Here is a 17,843-nt window from a genome sequence, read left to right on the forward strand (position 1 = left end):
GCTGGCAGTGGCACCAGCATCCTAGTCCGTATGTGGTCTTGGACAGAAGTCCAGAGGGGGTGGGTGTTGGGGGTGGTGGACGTGCGGGAGGCTTCTTGGAGGAGTTGGTGCTCATTTCCGTGCCTGTGTGGCCGCCCGCCTGGCAGCCGCGGAGCCCCCCGAGTGGGGCCCGGCACGTATTGGGTGTATTCGTTAGGATGGCCCAGCGTGCCCGCGGTGCCAGCCTGCTCAGGGCTCCACGTCAGCTTGCGGCCTCGGCTTCTGCCGCTGGGCCTCGGCTGGCGCCGGCTGAGCACCAGCGGGCCCAGAGGAGGGGCACCAGGGCTCCAGGGCCAGCGCCCCACCTGCCCGGCATCAGCGTCAGGAATGCGAGGGGAAAGCGGACTTTTATTGAGCACTTACTAGGTGCTGGGGCTGGGGCTGGGCGGGCAAGGCAGACGCAGGCCCGGCCTGTGCAGGAGAAGGAGGCTCGTTGTTTCAGAGCCAGACTTCCGGGCAGACGCCTTAACTGCCTGTGGTGCGAGGCCAGTGCTGTGGGCACAGCCCACCCGGGTGCCCCAGGCCTGCCGCGGCCTTGGAGTGAGCCCACCGCGGAGACAGCGGGCAGATGGGCTGGGACAGGTCAGCAGGCAGTGCAGCCGCAGGCAGGAGAAGCAGCTAGGGGCAGCAGCGGGCAGTAAGGCTTTGGATGTGAGACCCTCGGCCCCCGCCCACGTCATCTGCCTGCTTCCCGGCCTCTCCCTGGGGTGGGAGCACATCCTCTCCTCAGGGTCAGCTCAGAGTTACTGCGTGTACCCCAGCAGGAGGCACTCAGCCTTGTGTGAGAGGAGAGAGGGCCAGGGGTCTGGCCCTTCGCTCTTAGCCACAGATGGGTCCCCTCCAAGTGGCCCTCGGGGCTCAGGGAGGCTCCGTGTTTCCTCCAGGGCACCAGAGGGGCCCGCAGGCCCTTGAGAAAGTGGCCCTCCTACGGTGTTAGCATCATCCCAGTGGGGAGGGTCGAGCTGGTCCCCGCGTCACGGGTGGGGGTAGCTCTCTGTGCATCTCTGGGACGCATGGAGCTACGGGAACAGGACCCCTGCCCAGGGTTTCACCACTGAGTGGTCCCTTCTTCTGAGGGTCTCCTCCCGCCCCGCACCCTCTGCCCCTGCGATGGGAGCATTCTGGGAAAGGGGGCCCTCGACCTCGCCGTCCACTCCCCCAGGCTTGGGGGCAGGGGTCATCATCCCGTCGTCCACACTGTGGAGTGTATGAGGTCAAGCACTGCCTGCTCCCCGCTCCCTTCCTGACACCGAGCTGCTGCCTTGAGTGGGCACCCATCAGGTGGGGTGTGGACACCTCCAGAGGGCCTGGCCTCTCCTTCCAGGCAGCGCGCCCCACTCTGCGGCTCAGGCCTCCCGGGGCCCCCTGCCACGTGCTGCACTGGGGGGTCTTGGGCTCTCCTGGGCTGGGGCTGGGGGCCGTCTTCGGAGGTCTGACCTGGAGCCTCTCTCCGCCTGAGCGATGGCGGCGGCCCTCTGGGGCCCTCACGGTTTCCTGGAAGGAGTGCCCGGGGTCCTGGCTCCCAGCGAGCCTCGATGGGGGCGGGGGATGCCCTGGGGAGGCCTCACCTCCAACGCCTACACGGCGGTTCCCAGCCCTGAGAGTCGCTCGGGCGGGCCGCCAGCCCCCGCCAGCCTTCACCTGGGAGTCCTTGCGGGGCGGGTGCCGGGCGCACAGAGCCCACCCCCACCCCACGGCTGCCCGGGGACAGGTGGGTGCCGGGTGGGAGCCGCTTTCAGCGGCAGTAGGCCAGGCCCAGGCCCAGCTCTGTTGTCGGGACTTTCGCCAAAGAAACGGCCGCGTTGTGACCCTGCCGCGCGCAGCATGGCCTGGCTCCGTGAGGTGGGAGCCTCGTCCCCGCCCGTCCCGCCTGCTCCGTCTGTCACCGGGCTGGGTGTCAGTCGTGTGTCTCTGAAGGGCTTGAATTGGTTGCTCTTCTCAGCTGGGTAAACGGTCCCTCGTCCCTCTGTTGACACTGTGATTTGCTGAACAAACTCTCGCCGCACAGGTGGCACGAAAGGCCAGCCTCACCCAGCCCAGCCGAGGGCTCGTGCAGGCGGGTCCCGCGTCGTCACATGGACCTTAGTGTGAGGGCGGTGGGCCTGGGAGAGGGGCTGAGGGTCTGATACACGCTGGATGGGGGACACAGCTGGAGGCTGGGAAGAGCCCCGGCTCTGGGCCTGGTGCCAAGGTGCCGCTCGGGCCCGGGGCCGTCCCCTTCTCCGGGGATCCCTCCCGGCCTCCCGCCTCCTTCACCCCAAGATCATGGGCCAGCACGCGTCACAGCCGAGGGCGGCCCCTCTGCCGAGCCCCGGGGAGGCCCCCGGCCCCGTTTCAGCATCGGCCAGCCTGCTGGGCCCCAGAAGCTGCCGGGAGGTCGTGGCGCTGCCCTGGACCCTGGCCGCCCCGGCAGATCGTCGAGGGCCCACGGGGAACGCGTGTGCGAGGAGGTGGGCGGCAGCCTCTGGGAAGATCTGTCAGCACCCCAGCAGCCGGGCCTGGGGCACGGGGACCTGCCTCCCACCATTTCCTCTCTGTTTCGGTTGTTGATAAGCGGAAACTGCACGGTTACTGGAAATGAGAGGTTTGGGGGAGAAGCCAGAGTTTTGAGTATGCGTGTTTTTCCCTGAGAGCTTTTCAGTAAGAGCGATGCTGAGCTAAAGGCCGGGCTAAGGCGGGGACAGGCGGGGGCCTGGCCGCACTTCCGCCCCTTGGGGCCTCCGTCTCCCGTCCATCCAGAGGGCTGGGGGAGGTGACTACCTCTGGGCCTTCTGGGTCAGCCGAGGGTTTCATTACCCCGCTCCCCAGGCCGGTACCGGCTCCTAAGGGGCGGCCCCAAAGGGCGGGGCTCCCCTCACTTCCTCCTCCGGGGTCAGGATGTCTGGCAGGGCTGTGTGTCCCGGCACCCACCATGGCAGGGGCCCAGGTCATGGTGGCCTCCCCCCGGGTGGTCCAGGGCCCAGGGCACTTGGGTCCAAGTGCCTCCAGCATGGGCACTCGGCAGGTATGTGGTGTGCGCGCCTGGTTGAGGGCTGGAGCCGTGGGCGCGGAGCAGGGAGTGGAGGCAGGTGGGCAGATCCAGGTTTCAGGAAGGCCCGGCTTGCAAGACACAGGGAGGCTCGGTCTGAGCCGGTTGCCCAGCACTGGGCTTCCCCCGTCTCAGCACGCTGCTCCCGCCTGGCTGGGCTGGGATGGTGCGGCCACGTCCGTCGCACGGCCTGTGCTGGGCTGTGTGACCTTGGGCTGCTCACTGACCTCTCTGAGCTCCCCTATGAGAACTGTGCTGGGCTGTGTGACCTTGGGCTGCTCACTCACCTCTCTGAGCCCCCCTATGAGAAATATCGCAGGTCGGCCCCACGTGGTGGCCCCGTGGATCGATCCCAATGGGACGCGTCAGCTTAGCTTTACTCCACCCTGGAGCTCGTTCCTAACACTCCGAGGCCTCGTCCAGAAAGCTCTCCCGGAGACTAGCCGAGCTCAGGATTTGGGCGAGGTCGCACAAGGGCAGAAGGTCATGCCCCACCCAAGAACCTACTGCTTTCTGCACAGGGAAGAGCCCCCCAGACGGCCCTAGACCCATACCAACTGGCCCAGGATGCCCGGGTGGCCCCAGGGTGTGACAGTGCAGGCCTGGGTGCAGCTGGCAGGATTCTATCTTCTGGTGTTGCCTGTGCCCCCCGGTGCCTTGGGGACTGTGCTGGGCCTGGGGTGAGAGCAAGGGCTATAAGTGGATGGCCAGGGGTACCATGGCCCCGTGTGCAAGCCTGGGGAGGGGGCACGGGAGCCTGGTGGTCTGCCTTGGGTGGGGTGGGTGGCGGTGGGCAGGTGGCCTGCCTGAGCTGGGAGGAGGGTCCAGAGAGAGGGGCGCTGGTGGTGGGCCCTGGGATCCCACGGAAGCCTGCGCCCTGTGCTGCGGCTTAGTCAGGGGCCGGCTCTCCCTCGGCCTGGCCTGGGGATGGCTGGCTGTGGCCTCCGTCCCCTCCGTCCCCAGAGCCAGACAAGACAGGAAGGAAGGCCACGCAGGCACTGTGGGTGAGGGTGGTGACAGGTGTCCGGTACTGGTGGGGCCCTCCTGCTGCCTGGAAGGGGTGCGGGGGAGCTGGGGCCCAGAGCGGTCCCACCCACCGGCTGGGAGCTCCCCAATTCCCAGGCTTCTCACCCAGACATCCCCCCCCAATCTGGGGTTTTGAGTTTCAGCTGATCTTGTGGGGTTGTAAGAATGCATTGTCTGCTCCGGCCCTCCCGGTCTGGGGAGAGCAGGCGGTCAGGCAAGAAATCCAGGCTGCTGGGGGCAGGGGGCGGGGGACAGCTGGGGCGCAGGGGACCCACACATTCCTTCCCTGCCCAGGGATCTCCTTCTGGCCCTTTAGCTGCCTCTAGGGGGGCGGCTGTGCTCTGACTGCGCCCTGGTGGCCGGCGTCGGGCCACCCTTGGGGGCAGGAGAGGTTAAGAACTGCATTCAAATCCAGGTGGTGCCGTGGGCATAAGCTGGCTGAGCCCTGCTTTGCTCATCTGTAAAATGGGCCCGGTGTGTCCTTGCAGGGCTGTTTCAAGGGTAAGATGAGATACAGCTGGCAGAGTCCAAGTAGGTCCGGGAGTGCGGGGGGGTGCTGTCCACAGTGTCTTCATTCTGGGACCCATGTCAGGGGGTCCTTGGTGTCCTCCCCCTGCATTCTCGACCAGACGCTGGACACAAGCGGGGCTGCCCCCAGCGTCTGCCCTGGTCAGTGGGAGAGGACAGGAGCGCCGCCGGGCCACCCTTCCCTCTTCCCGAACCTCTGGGACGGCATCTGCTCCTGAGAGCAGAGGCGGGAAGTTGCAGACTGGTTTCTGGCTTTGGTGCGGAGCTCGGTCTGCAGTTGCTGACTTAATTCATCGCGTTTTGGATTAAGCCCTCCCCGTGGCGCCAGGCTGCGCGCGCGTCCACCCCTTCATTGCATCCGAGCGTCTGGGGACGCAGGTCTGGCTCCGTCCTGCTTGGGAGCAGAGGCCCCCGGCAGCTGTGGGGATCCCTGGCAGTGGGGGCGGCAGGCTCGTCCACGTGGGTCTCGGGGCCGTTGGGGTGAGCCCAGGGAAGGACGCCCATTCCAGCCTTTCTCCAGCTTCAGACTCCATCTTTTGGGGGTGGTTGGTAAATTCCCCCAACAGAGTGCGGGCGTGGGGGGCAGCAGGCTTTTCTCACACGCCCAACAGCCCCCGGGGCTCTCTCGGGACAGCCCGTTCCCGGGACACCCTGGCCCCGTTGGCTGTGCCTTTTACAGTGTCTGGGGTGGGGGGGGGCTGGCCAAGCAGCGGCCGTCCCTGCCCCATGGGTGGGTCTGGGTTGCCTCTGCCCGCTGCAGCTGGGCCATCTCCGGGAAGCCGCTAGACCTCTGCACCGGCCCTTCCGTCCCTTCAGACGGGCAAGCCACTTCCCACGTCAAGGGTGGGGCAGCTCTGAGCGCCGCGGGGGGCCCTGAGCCACGGGGCGGGCATTGTTTTCCCTGCAGTGGGAAAGGTGGCTTCCGTCCCACACACAAAGGGTTTCCCCGTGCTCCAGCACTTCCTATTTCCAGCGTATTTTAAACCATCCAGAGATGCAACTTGGGAGAAAGATTCTAGACAAAGAGCGGAGAGTGCTGGGAGCAGCTGCGGGGGCCCAGTGCGCCCCACACCCCGCCCCACCCCGGGGCCAGGTCTCCTCCTCGGCGGCTGCTGCCACTCCGGGCTGGGGACCACTGTTATTCGGGGTTGGGGTCTGTGTGCATCAGACCTGGCTGGTCCCTTTCCAGGGTGCCCCATCCCTCTGCAGCCCTGACTGCCCTTCTCCTTCTTCCCGACGCCCTGGGAGCCAGGGCAGGGACCCCCCCACCCCGCCCCACGCAGCTCTGAGCTGCCCCAGCCCAGCGGCTGCACAAGCTGGAGGGAGACCACAGCTCTGCCAGCTCTGGTGGGCCCCCCTGCAGCCACTTCCTGGGGCAGTGGGGCGGCAGGTCGGGCAAGGGGGCAGCACTCCCACACTGTAGCCTCCAGACCCATGGAGGGCCGACCACGCTCCGGGCTGACCCGGCATACCCCACCTGAGCCATGCCCTGATGCAGAAGGGGGCAGAGATGAGGGGAGTGCAGAGGGCCATCTTCCAGGGACCCGGCACACCCCACCTGAGCCGTGCCCTGATGCAGAAGGGGGCAGAGATGAGGGGAGTGCAGAGGGCCATCTTCCAGGGACCCGGCACACCCCACCTGAGCCGTGCCCTGATGCAGAAGGGGGCAGAGATGAGGGGAGTGCAGAGGCCCATCTTCCAGGGGGCCCTCGGGCACAGCAGAGTCACAGCTGGGACCCAGCCTGCCCCTCAGACCGGTATCTGGACAGAGGACCCTGCAGGCTTGAAAGAAACCTGGGACGTTGCCTGCTGTGGCTCTTCGTCCTGGGGGCTTTGGGGAGCTGAGGGCAAGGGGCCGTCGGAGTCACCGGGCACCCTCGCACCCTGGCTCTCATGTCTCCCCGGGGGGCTCTGTTCCCCAGAGCTGAGCTGTCCTGGCTCTTCCCAGTGAGGAAGGACCCCAGGACCCCGCGTGGGCGCAGTGGGGGTGGCCAGCAGGTGTCACTGAGCACGCACCCACGCCTGCCGTGAGCACGTCATCCATTAGCAGCTGGTGCCTCCTGGAAGGTGTGACCCCTCAACTGGGATATGGGGGGCCTTGGACTGGCCTCTGCCCGAAGGAGCCCAGGACCGCCCCCCACACCTTGGCCAGGAACACAGTTGGGCTCCTTGGCCCCGCCCCCTCTGGGGGAGGAGCTGGGGACCCAGAGTCTGGAGCACCCCCGTCCTGCTCTCTCCTGGCCTCAGTCTCCCTGTTCAGTCTGCAGGTGGCCCCAGTCGCCTGGGCTGGGACAGGGGTCTCAGAACCTCCCGGCCAAGCTGCCCAGGGGTGGGCGGGCCTGCCTGCCTGGTGGAGGGCCTTAGTGCTTTTTGTTCAGTGCCACGGACCACCTCCGGGGAGGAGTGCGGGTACCAAGATGAGCCACCCATGCTTCCTGGCCCCCGTCATCAGGGGCCCTGGTGACACTGGGTTGGAGGCTCCTGGGCAGAAAGCCTGTGAGAGGAGGCTGTGCTGGTGTGGGGAAAGGGCTTCTCGGCCGGAACCCCCTGCAGGCAGAGCTGGGCCAGGCTTTGGGGTGGGAGGGGCCTTCGGCTGTGGGACCCACAACTTGGGGACGGGACCCCAGGTCCTGACTCGGCCTCCCTGGGAGCAGGCGGCTTGGTGGCCCCCAGCTTGGGGGCGGGTGTTTGGGAAGGGTAACACACCCACACACACCTTTGTTGCTTGTGAGTAACCACGCTGCCCTCTGCGGCCAGAGGAAACTTTGGACTTCGGAGGTGGCGGGAAGATGGGCTGGAACGGACGCTGGTGGAGGGGCTGTCCCAGGGGCGGGCACGGGGAGTCTGCCTTCCCTGCTACTCCAGAGCCAGGTGGAGCCAGGTGAGAACAGGATGGCTGCAATCAGCCGGGGGCTCCTTCCCCCTGGGGCTCGGGATGCAGGCTGCCTGCCTGGGGGGCCAGGGCCCAGGGACCTGCAGAGCTGTCCCTTTCTGTGTTGGGTGGCACGGCCCCTGCCCACCTTTGGGGTGCAGGCTCCGGGCCCTGCAGATGTGGCCTCCGGCCGGGGTTACAAGCTCGTCCTGCACACCCCGGCCCCCAGGCAGCGTGGGGTGGGGGGGGCCCTCTGTGCCTGGGGAGCCCTTGTGTCCCTCACGGCTTTCCTTAAACAGGCGCACCTCCCTTGGTGCAGCGAACATGTTCCCAGAGACACATCGGTGAATTGCGTGCAGATCAAATCCATTAGTGCTGGCTAGAGCGAGAGTCTCCTCTGCCCACATGGCCAGGTTGCCTCTGCGTGGGGCCTTCTGTGAGCCCACGCAGTCCCCTCGACCCCCTGCCCGCACTCACAGGAAGCCGAGGCCCGGGCAGGCGGGGCACACCGCAGAGCCGGGGCTGGCAGAGCGGAAGGAGGCCCCTCTCGGCCCCCAAAGTCCCTTTGACCGAACTGTGTCTCACCCACCCATTGGGGGAGCCCCCAGGATGGCCCTCCCTGGGGCACCTCTGTCCCTCCTGCAGAAGGAAGGAGGGCAGCGGCACATCACTGATCCCCTGCCCCCCCCCCACCTCCCGTCCCGGCCAGGGTGCAGGGCCCGTGCTCACCCCTGGCTCTGCCCCACTGGACTGTAAACTCCTTGAGGGCAGAACTGAGTAAATCCCTCCTCAGTACTGAGTCCCTCCCCCTTGGAACTGAGGGGAGGAGGGAGCTGTCATCTGTCCCCTGGGGGCAGCAGATGGCCTGCTTAACTTAGAAAGGAAAACAGCACAATTTAGAATTCGTCCCGGGTGAAAGGGTGAAAGGGTGAAAGGTCGAGGCAACATCTGCGTCGGGATGTTTCTTTCTGGGGTTGCATTTCTATGGAGCGGGCTGGCTGGTGGGGTGTGGCAGGGAGGGCCGAGCAGCACAGTGGACACAGAGCTCCAGGCCGGCGGGACCGCGGCCATTTGGTGCTCCTCCGGGGGTGGGGGTGGGGGTGGGTGCGGGCAGAGCCGCTGTGGGGGGAGCCGGCCCCTCTGCAGCCCCTCTCCTGGGGCCTTCAGCCCCACCTGTCACTCACCTGCCGCTGGCCAGGTGGGGCCAGGACAGGTCACCCCGGCCAGATGGCCAGGTTGTGTGTGGGTGGGAGAGAAGGCCAGCGGAGGGGCAGGTGCTGGGGTGACCTCCTTCCGGAGGGGAGCAAGGAACGGGGAGCCATCGTGGGCCCCGGCTGCCGGGGGTGGGTCCTATCCCGTCTGCAGGAGGCTCGTGCCCCCCCCCCGCCCCTGTCTCGGGTTCTCCACATGGCCCCCGACGGCCCCTGGCCTGGAATCGCATGGCAGGTGTTGGGTGTGACCTCCCTCTCCAAGCCCGGGCACCTGTCCCCGCCGGGCACTTACACTGACCTGCCAGGACAGGTGTCGGGGACAGAATGGCCGAGAGGGCCTTGCTCGCTGGCGCTGGTGGCCTCGCCCCTGCCTGAGCAGCCTCACGGGCCTTCCACCTTCTTAGGGACGGGTCGGTGCCGTGGGGGCCTCCCCAGGAAGCCCAGCACTGCAGCCAGGGTAGGAGAGAGGGGCAGACAGGTCCAGGGGACAGAGGGGGCATGGCTGGAGGCTGGCCAGAGCGGGGACAGGACTCGGGGGGGGAGGGCGCTGGGGAGCGGCCTCCGGGACTGGCTGAAAGCTGCTCTGCCACCCCCCACCACCCCCCAGGCCCAGACCCTGCCCGCCTGGCTCAGGGCTTCCTCCCTCCCAGCTGAGGCTCCTGGCCAGACCCTGGTCGTACCTCACACCCCACGAAGCACCTGCCTCGGCAGTCCCACCCCCGGAGGCTGCCCCTCCCTCTGGCCCTGCCCATCCCCTGGCTGGGGTGCTGGTGGACGGTGGCCAGGCCTGGGCCCAGCCCCGGAGCCGGCCCGGATGGGCAGCATGCCTTCACGGCAGCGTCCACCAGGCCTGGGCGGGAGTGGGGGGGACAATGGGCCCCTCAGCTGCCGCCTTCCCCCACAGAGGGGCCTCCCTGGCTCCTGCCCCGCCCACTGGGTTGGCGGCCGCCGCGCCCGGCCGACAGCAGCTGCTGCCCGCGTACCCAGCCACAGGCGCACCTGCTCCCCAGCCGCCCTTTGTCCGCGCTGCCGACGCCTGATTTACTGGGTGCGTTTTCCCTCTTGCCGGCCCAGCATGATACAGCCTTACTGGCCGGGATGCCCCCGGTCCAGGCGGATTCTCCCACAGTCCTCCACGTTAGGCTCCCCACTCAGGCTGGGACGGAGGGGGGCTGGTTCGGGGGCACACTGCCCCATGGCTGGAGGGTGTGGGGTTGTGCCTCCGAGTGGGCCCTTCTGGTCCACTTGGGAACACGGCTGAGCAGGGCACTGCTCTAGTGGTGGCAGGCCCCGGGGTGCCCGCCCCCACCCCCGGGACCAATGATGGAGGCCTCGCCTACGAGAAGGACGGTGCTGGGCGGCCTCGTGTGGATTCCCCTGAAAGCCGTGGGGCGGGCCCGCCTCATCTCGCCCGTGCGGGTGGGCTTCCCTCCCCTTGGAGCTGGCGGGATGGGGGCAGGGCCCAGAGGCGAGAGGGAGGTGTGGACAGGACTGGCTCCCGTCCCGCTTCGATGACCAGGCACCCTCAGTGCAGCACCCACCGCCTGCCTGCTCCGTCAGTAGCTGGGGAAGAAAAAAGAGCCTTTTCTCCAAGTGGGAGCCGTGGCCAGCTCCCGCCTGACAATGGAGGGCATTGAGAGGTGGCGGAGGTGCTGCCTCCTGGGTCTCCCCCCTCCCAGCCCCGGGGCCCTGGGTTCCCAGTGCCACTCGGGCCGGAACCAGGCGGGCTGTAACTGGATCCACGCACAGTGGGGGTCACACCGCCTTCCCCAGGCTCTGGGGTGTGGCCTTGCAGGAGCCAAGGTGCCAGGGCACCAGCGGCACGGGGGCCGCGTGCTGGGGTCTGTGCCCCTCGCGAGGAGCCAGCCACCCCCCGCTCCCGGAGCGGGCTGGCTCGGGCCTGAGTTACCTCCCCCGGACCCCTCCCAGAGGGCAGCTGGTTTTCTTTAAGCCAGTTGGTTTGGGACTTTCAGCTTCTGGCAGCAGATGGTGGGCCGGAGTGGCCATTTCGCGTCCTCCCCGCCGGCCCTACCCAAGCCACAGCCACAGATAAAAGGCTTCAGGGAGACAGATGCCTCCCAGGCCACGGGGACAGGGGAGCAGCCCAGCTGCTGAGAAACGCACAGACCCCGGCCGCCCGAAACCGCCACCGCCAGCCCTGGGGAAGGGCCTCTCCGGGGGCCGCCCCTCCCCTTCTTCCCTGTGCAACTTTGCTTTTAGCCCCCGGGGCAGGCAGGTGGGGAGGGAGGGGGGGGGCTGGCATTTGTCGGGGGCAGGTGTTCTGGTGGGCTCTGGAAGGTGGGATGGTCCGGGCTCAGGAGGGCCCTCTCTTCATCCAGGGGAGCCCAGGCTCCTGGCAGCACCCCCTGCTGCCCCGCCAGGCGGGAGGAGGCTCCGCCCACAGGTGCCCAGAGCTGTGGGCCCAGCGTTGGGGCCGCCTTCTCAGGCTGCTGCAGGCTGGGGGCGTTGCCGCTGGGAAGAGTGATGCCTGGCTGGTCCCAGAGCCTTTCCTGAGATTTTTCCTCGAGTGCAAGGCCGCGAGGTGACTTCACAGGGGCAGTTTATGGCCCAGCCCCCAGAAGCCGAGGCGACAGGGGGCCAAGGGGGGCCCTGGGGTGGGGATGGCAGGCGCTGAGCCCTTCCCTGCAGGGAACGCGTGGCCCCAGGCCTGGCACCAGGAGGGCGGCAGCCTGCCTCCCCTGCCCCAGTCACAGCCTGGGCAGTGAGTACCCGGGGAGCGTGCCGGCCTGCCAGAGTGGTGGTCCTCCTGGACCCCGGCTTCTCCAGCCGGGCAGCGGGTGCCTCTGCCCCTGGCTGGCGTTGCGTGGACCTCTGTCGCGAAGCCTTGACCCCCGCACAGTGGAAAAGCCGTGTCTGGGTGCTGTGTGTGGGTGGGGATGGGTGCTGACCAGCACGGCCCCCAACGCATCAGACCCCTGACAAAGAACTCCACGTCGCGAAGAAAACGGGAAGCCAGGCCACGTCGTGTTGGCAGTCGTTTCCACGTTTGCTATCCTATTGATGTTGAAAGAAAAAAAGCTGTGAACTCTTTTATTAACCAAATAATGCACGTTCATTACCGAAAAGCTAAAGAGGAGAGAAAGCAGACAGCCCCCCGAAACTAAAGATTTTACCGAGCGCTGCTCCCCTCAGCAGAGAATGGCCGTGTCTGCCCGTGTGGTCCCCTTCTCGGTGGCTTGCCAGGGTGCAGACACGTGCCCCCGTGAGTTCTGAAACCTACGCCGGCGCCCACCGGACACTCTGGTCTCTAGTTTCTCCAATTAACATAATCACTTTTCTTTATGGAGGTGAAATTCACTTAATATAAAATTAACCACTTAAAAGCGTACAGTTCAGTGGCGTTTGGCACACTAGTGATATTGGGCAACCCCCGCTCCCTCTGGTCCCAGAACTTCCCCCCTCTCCTCGCGGGGCCTCACCCGGCTGTGCCCGCTGCCCGGGGTGGGGCCCCACCGACGCCGGGGCTGGTGGCGGGCGGCTGGCTGCGGAGCGGGCACTCACCGCCCCGGTGTGTCTGCCGCAGCTGCAGCGGAGCCTTTGCGGGCCAGCGATGCCAGGCACCCAACCCCTGCCTCAGCGCCCCCTGCAAGAACGGCGGGACGTGCCACACGGTGGAGCGCGACGGCCTTGTGGACTACGCCTGCCGCTGCCGCCTGGGCCTCTCGGGGCCGCTGTGCCTGACGCCCCGCGACCATGCCTGCCTCGCCAGCCCCTGCCTCAACGGCGGCACCTGCGACTTGCTGACTCTCACCGAGTACAAGTGCCTCTGCCCCCCGGGCTGGTCAGGTGAGGACGCCGGCGGGAGACGCGGCTGTGGCGCTCGCGAGGGGTGGGCAGGCCCCGGCCCTCCCCCAGCTGCCCGCACAGCAGTTGCCGGCCCGTCTGTGTGGCTGGGGAGGGCTCTGCTCGGCCGTTGGGGTCCGTGATCCAGAAGTGGCGCAGAGCCCCCCCCCCCGGAGGGTCCCCACGCCCCTCTCCAGCCCTGGAGGGCCCCACCCCTGCCCGCCTCTGTGAGCAAAGGGGACACTCCCACCTCCCTCCTGCCAGGAGTGCAGGCCCCCCTTCAGGAGCCGTGACGTCACTGCGGGCACCAGAGTTTAAGAACACGGGCTCTGGAGGGGCGCCTGCCGCCGTGCATCCTGCAACGGTCACTCAGCCCCTAAGCTGTCGGGGTCCTGAGGTGTCAGGAGCCGACGCCGTGGGGCCCATCCCCGGCGGGCACCTCCGTGGTGCCTGGAGGCCGCCCCCGGCTCTTGGGACGGCCTGGCTCGGGGAGCAGGGAGGCCGGCTGACCCCCTTCGCCCCTCCCCCGCCAGGGAAGACATGCCAGCAGGCGGACCCCTGCGCCTCCAACCCCTGTGCCAACGGGGGCCAGTGCCTGCCCTTCGAGGCCTCGTACATCTGCGGCTGCCCACCCGGCTTCCACGGCCCCACCTGCAGGCAGGACGTCAACGAGTGCAGCCAGAACCCCGGGCTCTGCCACCACGGTGGCACCTGCCACAATGAGGTCGGCTCCTACCGCTGCGCCTGCCGCGCCACCCACACCGGCCCCCACTGCGAGCTGCCCTACGTGCCCTGCAGCCCCTCCCCCTGCCAGAACGGGGGCACCTGCCGCCCCACGGGGGACACCGCCCACGAATGCGCCTGCCTGCCAGGTACCGCTCGCTGCCCCCTGCTGGGGGTGGCCGTGCTCCCCCTGCCTGGTGGGAGGGCGGGGGGTGCCCAGGGCGGAGGGAGCACAGGGCTGGAGCGGGGCCGGCTGGGCCTGGGGTTGGACGTCCACTGGGCGTGGGCGATTGGAAGGCAGCCTTGGGTGTGGTGTAGGGGCGGGGCTGGAATGGCGGACGGGTCCGCTGTGACCAGACGGCTGGGCCCATGACCCCCGATGCTCCTCCCCTGCCGCCAGCCTTCTCCAGGCCGCTCAGGAACCCCCGAATCTTGAGCTCCCTGGGACCACGTGCACGTTATAGAACTCTCCACGGCAGCAGGGAGCACCCTCCCTCGTGCGGCCCCCGGGCTTCCCCTGTGTCCCCGAGGTGGGGCTGGGGCTTACGCGTCACTTGCCCCAGCGGTGGCCCTTCCTCCTGGCCCCGCTGGTCTCCCACCAGTGGGGCGACAGTGGCGGGCACAGCCCCCCACCCCCCAGCAGCTCCACTGTCCCTGTTGTGTGTCCCACACTTGCCACTGTAGTTTTCATCTGAGTCAGTTTTGCTGCCGGTGATCTAAAAATACTGGTAACGACAAAGAGGTTTGAAGAGCTCTCGTCTGTCGTCTGCGCACTGGCGGTTAGGCGGTTAGGCAGGAACGAGGAAGGGAAGGGTGTTTCAGGAGGGGGGCGGGATGAGGTTTGGGTGCTGGAGGGGAGCCCAGGGTCTGGCGGACCCAGGGGTGAGCCGAGGGTCGCCCCAGCCCCCATGCTGCCGCAGCCCAGCTCGGCCCCTGCAAAGAGGAAGCGCTCTGCCCGCCCACCGTCCATGAGCCCCGGGCCTTGTCACTGCAGCGGCCGCCTCTGCGTGCAGACGCCGGGCGCATGCACTTCCTGCGTGTCAGTGGCGCTCCCCTCGCCGCCTGCCTGCCGCGGCGCTGCTGGCCACCCGGCTGGGCTGCTCAGCTGTCCACAGGGGGCTGGGCCAGGCGTGCCTCCCGGTTCTGGGTTCAAATGCCTTCTTGGTGGTTGTGGGACCCCAGGCCTGGGACCTTGTGTCTAGCCACGTGGGTCAAGCGGGGCTGTGGAGGTGGGCGGAGTGGGGGGCCAGCCAGCGGATGCTGCACGCCTGGGGCGGGTGTGGCCCCACCTGGGGGGGGTGAGGTGAGACCCAGCCCGCTTTAGAACTCACCCTCCAAGGCCAGGGAGAAGCAGCGCTTCCGGCCCACCGCATACAAGGGGGTCTGGAGTGAGGGCTCCGGGCTCCCGTGCGGGGGCCTCAGAGGGAGGGGCAGGAGGGAGTCCAAAGGCACCCCGGGAGGAGCATTAATCAGTAACTGGCTGCAGGTTGGGCTACTGCCAGACGCCCCTTTCTGGGTTGATTATTGAACCAGCGGGAGTTGAATGGATTAATAGCTAACTGGCTGGCCACGGAGTTGGTGCTGCAGAGGCGGGCCCAGGCTGGGGGAGGCTGTGGGCCCTGCCCGCGCCTCTGCTCCTGGGAAGCCAGGAGCCACACGTGCAGTCCCCCCAGGACTGCCCACCTGGGTCCCACTGTCTCCCCGCCCCGGTTCCCCGCTTGGGGCGCCCCGGGCCCAGCGCAGCCCCTGCAAGGCGGGGTGCCTGTGGCCACACACGGGGTGTTGCAGAGGCCCCAGCGTGGGGCGAGCCGGCAGGCGGCGCCCAGCTACTGGGGCCACTACACAGAACGTCTTCTACAGCAGAACCTCTAGAACCCTGTAATCCCGAGTCCCCGTCTGTTCAGCCGGCTCTTTACAGAATGATTCCCTAGAGAGGAGTGTGTCGCCTGTCCCGGTCACAGGAGTGGGAAGGGTGGGGCGTGGACCCCCGAGGGTTGTGAGGCAGCGGGCATCACAGGGTAGGCCATGGAGGGACAGCTCTCTGTCCAGAGTAGGGTGTCGTGGGTGCAGCCGGGAAGGTGCCAGGGGCCAGGTTGAGCGTGGCAGGGAAGGTGAGGGCCGGGACGCGCGCTGCCCAGCCCCGTGGGGAGGCTTGACCGGGCCCCCGGCTCCCCCCTGCCACACAGGCTTCACCGGCCAGAACTGCGAGGCAAACATTGACGACTGTCCAGGAAACAACTGCAAGAACGGAGGCGCCTGCGTGGACGGCGTGAACACTTACAACTGCCGCTGCCCCCCGGAGTGGACAGGTGCATGCACGGGGAGGCCTGGGTGGGCACCACCACTGCTGGAGCACACGCACGTGGCGGGCCAGAGGGGGGCCGAGAACCTGGTCCAGGCCGGCAGGGATTCCGGAGTGACCAGGGGCTGCCCCGCCGCCGGGCTCCCAGGCCTCCGCCCCAGCAGCCAGCACAGATGGGGCAGCAGCTGGTCTGTGCGGGCCATTTGCAGCCTGGCCCCGGGCAGCCCTGAGCCAGCATCAGGTCCCCAGTTTGAGCCCAGCTGCTGGGCAGGACACGGGGACGCTGGCCGGTAGGACGCCGGCCCCGCCCACAGACGAGCGTGGACCCCAGCGCACCTGTGCCCGCACAGCAGCCAGATGAGAGCCCCCTCTGGCGCCAGGGGTGCGGGGGAAGGAGTGATTCCGGCTGGCGGCAGGTGGAGGAGTCATGAGGGAAGGCTTCCTGGTGGAGGGGGCCCTGCGCCCCGAGGGGGAGGGTCTGGAGGCGCCGCCTGGCCCGACGGTCCCGGCCCCCGCAGGTCAGCACTGCACCGAGGATGTGGACGAGTGCCAGCTCATGCCCAACGCCTGCCAGAACGGCGGGACCTGCCACAATGCCCACGGCGGCTACAACTGCGTGTGCGTCAACGGCTGGACAGGCGAGGACTGCAGCGAGAACATCGATGACTGCGCCAGTGCCTCCTGCTTCCACGGTGCCACCTGCCACGACCGCGTGGCCTCCTTCTACTGCGAGTGTCCCCACGGCCGCACGGGTGAGCGCCGACGAGGCGGGTTCTCGCTGCCCTCGCCCGGCGGTGGGCCCCCTCGGGTCAGGGCTCGCGTCCGTGGCCTTGCGCAGACACACGGACTGCAGCTTTGCGGGGCCCGTGAGGGTGACCCCAAAAGGGGCCTTTCTGGGGTGAAGGGGCTGGCGGGGCTGGGGCGTTGCCTGCCGTCAGGGCTGCTGGCAGCGAACCTCCCGGAGGGACTCGGGCGTCATGGGACGCTCCACAGGGTCACTAGCAGCGGCACAGTGCGGGGGGGCCCTCCCTGGGTAGCCAGGCGGGGGTGGACCGCGGCTGTGGGCAGCCCGCGTCCCCAGGCCGGGGGCAGCGCCCCGGCTGACCCCCGCCGCCCGTGTCCAGGCCTGCTGTGCCACCTCAACGACGCCTGCATCAGCAACCCCTGCAACGAGGGCTCCAACTGCGACACCAACCCCGTCAACGGCAAGGCCATCTGCACCTGCCCCTCGGGCTACACGGGGCCGGCCTGCAGCCAGGACGTGGACGAGTGCTCGCTGGGTACGGGCGGCCGAGGGGGCAGCCAGGGCGCTGGGAACCTGGTGGAAATAGTCTGATGGGGGAGGTTCTGGAGGCCAGGGCTCCCGGAGCAGCCCCTCACTGCGCCGTGCCCGCCCGCCCCCAGGCGCCAACCCCTGTGAGCACGCGGGCAAGTGCATCAACACGCTGGGCTCCTTCGAGTGCCAGTGTCTGCAGGGCTACACCGGCCCACGCTGCGAGATCGACGTCAACGAGTGCGTGTCGAACCCGTGTCAGAACGACGCCACCTGCCTGGACCAGATTGGGGAGTTCCAGTGCATCTGCATGCCCGGTACGCGGCCAGCCTCCCGCCCGAACGTCAGGGCGCCGCCTGACAGGCGGGGGTGGGGAAGCCGTGTCAAGGCCGACGGACCCCAGCGAGCACCCCGGCCGCATCTCCTCTGCCCCCCCGGCCTCCCTGCTCACCCAGGCCGCGGCCCCAGCGGGCATCTGGGGAGACCGAGCCAGGCCCGTGGGGCACAGCGGAGAGGAGGCCAGAGCCGGGCAGCTGGGTCGGCCCCGGGGAGCAGGTGTGGGGGGGGCATCCCGAGCCCTCGGCTGTGGTGAGGGCCGCCCAGGTGGGTCACGGTGCCCTGCGCCCCTTGACCGCCCCCTCCCCCAGGCTACGAGGGCGTGCACTGCGAGGTGAACACGGACGAGTGTGCTAGCAGCCCCTGCCTCCAGAACGGCCGCTGCCTAGACAAGATCAACGAGTTCGTGTGCGAGTGTCCCACAGGTGAGGCCGGCCCCAGCCGCGCCCCCCGCGCGGGAGCACCCCGCTGTCCCTGAGGGCTGCCGGGTTGGGTCCCCCAGGGGCTGGGTGGGAGACGGCCGACTTTCACCTCGGGAGCGGGTGGGGTGTTTTCAGGCTTCCCCCAATGGGCAAGGCTGGGTTGGGCAGGGGGTCCTGGCCCCCGACCTTGCTGCGGAGCCCGGGACCCAGAGACCCTCCTTCCTGCTGGCGGGTCCCTGGGAGCAGCAGTGTGCTCGCCGACCCCTGAGGGACCTCGCC

The 17,843-nt window shown here is 68.2% G+C and overlaps 1 protein-coding gene across 2 annotated transcripts in view; it reads left to right on the forward strand.

Annotated features, from left to right (window-relative positions):
- NOTCH1 (notch receptor 1) overlaps positions 1–17,843 on the forward strand; it is a 46,919-nt gene that overhangs the window by 7,808 nt on the left and 21,268 nt on the right. For both annotated transcript variants that reach the window (XM_060153729.1, XM_060153728.1), the window contains exons 3-9: positions 12,249–12,511; positions 13,042–13,380; positions 15,418–15,540; positions 16,052–16,285; positions 16,658–16,813; positions 16,938–17,123; positions 17,454–17,567. In XM_060153729.1, the coding sequence (XP_060009712.1) occupies positions 12,249–12,511; positions 13,042–13,380; positions 15,418–15,540; positions 16,052–16,285; positions 16,658–16,813; positions 16,938–17,123; positions 17,454–17,567 (1,415 nt within the window). The remainder of the gene's footprint in view (positions 1–12,248; positions 12,512–13,041; positions 13,381–15,417; positions 15,541–16,051; positions 16,286–16,657; positions 16,814–16,937; positions 17,124–17,453; positions 17,568–17,843) is intronic.

This window comes from Lagenorhynchus albirostris, chromosome 7 (assembly GCF_949774975.1).
Source record: "Lagenorhynchus albirostris chromosome 7, mLagAlb1.1, whole genome shotgun sequence".
Lineage (NCBI taxonomy): Eukaryota > Metazoa > Chordata > Mammalia > Artiodactyla > Delphinidae > Lagenorhynchus > Lagenorhynchus albirostris.